Source organism: Zootoca vivipara, chromosome 13 (assembly GCF_963506605.1).
Source record: "Zootoca vivipara chromosome 13, rZooViv1.1, whole genome shotgun sequence".
In the NCBI taxonomy this organism is placed as follows: Eukaryota; Metazoa; Chordata; class Lepidosauria; order Squamata; family Lacertidae; genus Zootoca; species Zootoca vivipara.
The window spans coordinates 40528109-40533374 of NC_083288.1; the positions used below are offsets into that span (position 1 = coordinate 40528109).

Sequence of the window (5266 nt, forward strand, 5' to 3'; positions counted from 1 at the left end):
GCATCTCTGGTGCCAACTGATAGAGGGGTCATGTTGCTCCAGCCAGCTCATGCCCAAGATGATGGGGGGGTCGGAGATGGTGGTGACGTTGAATGCCAGTGTCTCTGAGTGTCATCCCACCGTCATTCTCATGGGGGGGGGTCTGGTGGGTGATGCCCCCCCCCAGTAACTCCCTGCCGTCAATGGTGGAGACGTGCAGGGGGAAATCCAGCTGCAGAAGTTGGATCTGGTGCTCTTCTGCAAAGTTTCTCGAGAAGAAGTTGGCTGATGCACCACTGTCAATTAACGCGAGTACCGTCAGGGGATAGCCATTTGGGAGCGTTAACGTCACTTCTAGAACCACCCCTGCTCTGGGGGGTGGGTGGGCTGTCGCTGCTCCTCGCTGTGCGGGTGGGTGGGGTGGGGCCGGTTTGTGCTAACTGTGCCTGGCTGCTGCCCCTTGTCTCCTGCAGCCAGGCTGTCTCGTTTCCCTGCTGTGGTGCTGCTTCAGTGGGGGAAGGTACAACCGTTCCCGCCTTTCCTTGCCACTCCCTGCGATGAGGGCAGTCTCTGATGCGATGCCGGGGGGAGTTGCAGAGAAAGCAATTCCCGCCTCTTCCCTCCTTGCGTCTTGGCGCCGCCGGGGTTTGAAAAGCCCCCGCGCGCACTCCACCGATCTCCATCGGTTCCGGCTCTGGGCTTGGTCTGGGCGGGTCTGGGGGCGGGCCCTGGGGTGGGGTTTGGTGATGTGGTCTGTCCTGGGAGCGTGGGAACCAAGGTTTTGCTGCGCGCGTCGCTTGTTTGTCATTCCATCTGGATTCCTGTCTCACCCCCACCGCTAGCGCCGCTTTGCTTAAATCATCCATAGTTCGCGGTTTAGGACCTCTCGCCAGCTCATCCTTAACGTCTGCGTGCAAACCTAGGTAGAAGGCTGATTTCACTGGCTCACTTTGCAGATCCCACCCCAGTTTGTGCACCAGCATGGTGAATCTCGCCCAGTAGTCCCTAACTGTCGATATTCCTTGTGTTAAGTTATGAAGCTCCTCTTTAGTGGCCTCCATTTCACTGTCACTAGCGTACATTATTTTTAAAGCTTCTAGAAATAGTTTTGCGTTCTTCATGCAAGGATTTTTTTGCGCGATGAGCGGTCTTACCCATTCTCGGGCGGCCCCCGTCAAATGCTCTATGATAAAGGAGACTCTGTGCGCGTCATCTGGGAATTCTGCTGCATGCAATTCCAGCGCATAATTTATTTCTGTCTCAAATCCTAGGTACTCCCTAGTGTCGCCGCTAAACTTGGTGACTAGGCTCTGTCCCCTCCTCACTTGGACTAGCTGCGGCTGGGGCGCCCCCCCACCTCTAGCGGCTTTCTCCTCTTCCAACTTCTTCTGCAGGTCCAATACCATCACCCTTAGCTGTTTCTCAGTCTCCTCTTTTGTCCTCACCTGGTCCACCAGCTTGTCCAGCTCCTCCTGCGCCCCTCGCGCTTCCTCCTGAGCGGCATGCAATTGCTGCTGTGCCTGCGCTGTAAGGTTCCGTAGCTCCTGCTTCGCTGCTTCGGCCTCCAGCCTCCAATGCTCAGCCTCCTGCGCGCTCATCGCGGCACTCCAAAGTAGCCAAAAAAAGATTCGGAGGTTGCTGTCAGAGGGCCTGATATGGCTACTCTAGAGTAACGACTCCAGCATGGTCTTTTTAGGCTTTTATTAAGTGCTGATTATTTACAGTGTTCAGAGCGGTAAATATGCATCCTTAAGGTGAGGTGTCAGAACCTCCGAATGGCGATTGGCGCGTTTTCTTCCAGCACAGAAGCCTTGGTAGACCCAACCTCTTCCCCCTACGTTTGCGTCGCAATTCGGGAGTTGGGGGGATTGGCCTTCCCCCCGGGCCCCCCACTTCCTGTCCCACCTGGTGCATGGGCTCCGCAACCTTGCCTGAGCCTCGGACCCCACTTCCTGACCCTCCGTTAGAGGCAGAGCTCTCCCTACTCTCTCCAGCTCTTGGGGATGGGCTGGAACTTAAGATGGGAGGGACTTCCCTGTATCCCTTGTCCCTCACATCATGGAACCCACATACAATATTTGAACGTTGTGATTACTGTAACATGAATTTAATGTACAAATCTATAAACAAAGGGAAAATAAGGGTTGCATTTAAAAATGAACGGATATTGAAAACATTAGCCACAACATGACCTGAGGAACGCCTGACCTGGATTTGGGCCCAGATCAATTCTCATGTTTCTCCACACAGACAGCACCCTGGAGAAGTAGAGCACAGTAAGTAACAGCATTTCACATTCGGCTCAGCAGCAGGTGAGCAGAGGGTGAATTTTCTTTATTTGGCCTGTGTTTGTCTTTTGAGGGTATAGACAGGCAGGCCAAAAATGCAGATATTCAGCAAAGTTTACAAAAGATGCACAAATACCCCATGGTCCCAGCATAATGTGCTGTCCTAGGTCAGGCATCCCCAAACTTTGGCCTTCCAGAGGTTTGGACCACACTTCCCATCTTCCCCGACCACTGGTCCTGTTAGCTGGCGATCATGGGAGTTGTAGGGCAAAACATCTGGAGGGCCACAGTTTGGGGATGCCTGTCCTAGGTCCTGGGAAACTAGGGTTGAAATCCCCATTCAGCCATAGGTCAGGTGCCATCTCTCAATGTAAGCTTCTTCACAGAGTTGTTGAGAAGACAACAGTGAGAGGGAGAGTGGCTGGCACTTGGATGGCATAGAAGATGGAACATAAAAACAAAGAAATTATTATGAAAATACATACAAAGGAAATAACATCTTCTTGCCACAACTTAAGGTCCCTGACTAACAGCATCTGTTTCACCTTCTCAACTATGGTCATCCTTCTTCCTTACTAACCTCTCCTTACTGTTCATCTCAGGCCTAAATATAATGATGAAGATTTTAGGGAGGAAGATGCAACCCAGTAAGCCAGCAGTAGAGGCCAAGATAGAGAAGATCTCCACAGCCACCATGTATTTCCCTTTGGTGCTCAGATAAGTGGGGACAAAGGACAGCCAAACACTGCAGAAGACCAGCATGCTGAAGGTAATCAACTTGGCTTCATTGAAAGTATCAGGCAACTTCCTGGCAAAGAAAGCCACAGAGAAGCTCACAATGGCCAAAAGACCCATGTAGCCAAGAATCAGGTGGAACATGATGTTGGAGCCTTCATTGCACTGCACTATGATTTGCCCATCCTGGGAGTGCAGGTCAAACTCTGGGAATGGGGGAGAGGATGCCAGCCACCCAACACAGATGCCAGCCTGAATGAGAGAGCAGAAGGTGATAAGGGATCCTGCCAGCCTCTTCCCAAGCCATTTCCTCATGCTGTTTCCAGGCTTGGTCACCATGAATGCCAAAACCACAGTGAGGGTTTTGGCTAACACACAAGCAACAGCAATGGAGAAGACGATGCCAAAGACGGTTTGCCTCAAGACACAGGTCACCTTTGTAGGCCTGCCAATGAATAAGAAGGAGCAGAGAAAGCAGAGAAGCAGAGAAGAGAGCAAGGTGCAGGTGATTCCCCAGTTGTTGGCTTTGACAATGGGAGTGTTCCAGTGCAGACCGAAGGTCCCCATCACAACAACCGTGATCAGCGAAAGAAGGAGAGCCAAGGAAGCCAGAATTGCCCCCAAGGGCTCCTCATAGGATAAGTAGCTTATTTGTTTTGGAATACATTGGTCCCGAAAGGCATTTGGGTAGTGATCAGCTGGGCATTTCTCACACTGATCTGCATCTGAAAGTGAGAAGCATGCTTTTAGCATTTCTTGAAGCAAAAAATTATTAATATTATTGATACAGTCTATTATGGTGTACACGAAACATATTACTGAGCTGATGAACCAAAGGTGATGAACCAAAGTGATGGTTCCTCTCTGATCATCTCAGATTTACTAATCAATCTATGCATATTTATTTGTCATGGTCGCAGTATATTGATTGATTTCAGTGTTCCCCCTTAATCATGTCCAGCTCTGCATCCAGCCCCATGTTTTTGCATTTCTAAGCTTGTCGTCTAAGTGTTTCTTTTTTACACTTTCTGTAAGGGAACTTGGGAGTAGACGAAACAGCCAAGTAGCCTGTCATCAGGAAAATCTATATTTCACAAGAAATGACTGTTCCTAAGGCTTGAAACTGTGTGGATACAATAGAAGAGATAATTTACAATTTTAATAACAGAAGATGAAAATTTGTTGGCTGCAGTTTCAATGGTGAGAAAAGGAAATCTATGGCATGCAATCCTATCCATTTCTACCCAGATGTATGTTATGCTGATTTCAATGGTGCTTACTCCAATGCGGACGTAGTTTCACAGAAGATATACCAGAATAGCTGTCCAAAGAGTAGGGGAAAGGAAAGGAAAATATGTATCAGTAAAATAAACACATGTGCTTGGGATCCATGACAGAAGATGAGCAGACATAATAAGACTGAAACATGAATGTCTGTGTTGGAGAGGAAGATGGGAATTCCAGTTGACTTGGGTTCCTTCACTTACCCTTCTGGACTGAAATCCTCCCTTTCGGGCACTGAACACAGTCATAGCAACAGATTTGTTTTCCCTGCTGAGCAAACATACTCTGTCCAGGGTGGCAGCTCTCAACACAGGTGGAAATGGGCAGCATCTAAGGGTAATGACAAGCAAGGGATTTTGAATGGAATAAGCTTGCTTCTCTACATAAATCTTATTGTCATCTATGTCTGCTATGCGGCAGAAAGGTCACAGGGCTGAAATTAGAGGATGACTGTCAAGCATTTGCTCCCTTGGCAAGCATCAGGCCCCCTGATAAAAATGCTTTGTGCTGTCACCTAACCATTTGGCCAGCCCAGCACATGTCTGAATGGCAAAGAGAAGCTCCTGCCAACCTTCTCCTTCTTGATAGATTGATTCCTCATAACCCAATGCTGAATCCCTCCTGCAGACACTGTCTTTTAAAGTTTAAATAAGAATTAATTTTTACTTAGTGTACTATGGCAGCTTTTGACTGATCTTGGATTAAGAAAGATAGAGAAAGTAAGATTAAGGGTATAAATCATCGTAAGAATGTAGTATATAAAGGATAGAGATTAGAGAAATGAGGTTGGGTACATTCAATATAAGAATTAAATTATACAACGGGATTCGACAGGAAGTCTATTTTTTATGTCATAGCCTTTGTAAATAATCGAATAGAAACTAGCAGCAATACATTTTAAGTTTTTGTTCATAAGTATGCAAGAAAGGACAAACACAGGTTTTTCTTTTTCTTTTTATTATTTTTCTTTTTATTCTTCT

The 5266-nt window shown here is 47.7% G+C and overlaps 1 protein-coding gene across 1 annotated transcript; it reads right to left on the reverse strand.

Moving 5' to 3' along the window:
- Positions 1–2816: 2816 nt before the first annotated feature.
- LOC132592959 (vomeronasal type-2 receptor 26-like) lies at positions 2817–4568 on the reverse strand. The gene is made up of 2 exons (XM_060281258.1): positions 4490–4568; positions 2817–3727 (listed from the first exon to the last, which is right to left on the reverse strand). The coding sequence occupies exons 1-2, from the start codon at positions 4566–4568 to the stop codon at positions 2817–2819; spliced, it is 990 nt and encodes a 329-aa protein (XP_060137241.1).
- Between the last annotated feature and the right edge of the window lie 698 nt (positions 4569–5266).

Bases quoted from the DNA above. Each gene is read 5' to 3' on its own strand.
- LOC132592959 (XM_060281258.1), bottom strand. From the start codon at position 4,568: ATGTTTGCTCAGCAGGGAAAACAAATCTGTTGCTATGACTGTGTTCAG. The intron at 3,728-4,489 runs GTAAGTGAAGGA...TCTCACTTTCAG, and splicing joins GAGGATTTCAGTCCAGAAGG to ATGCAGATCAGTGTGAGAAA.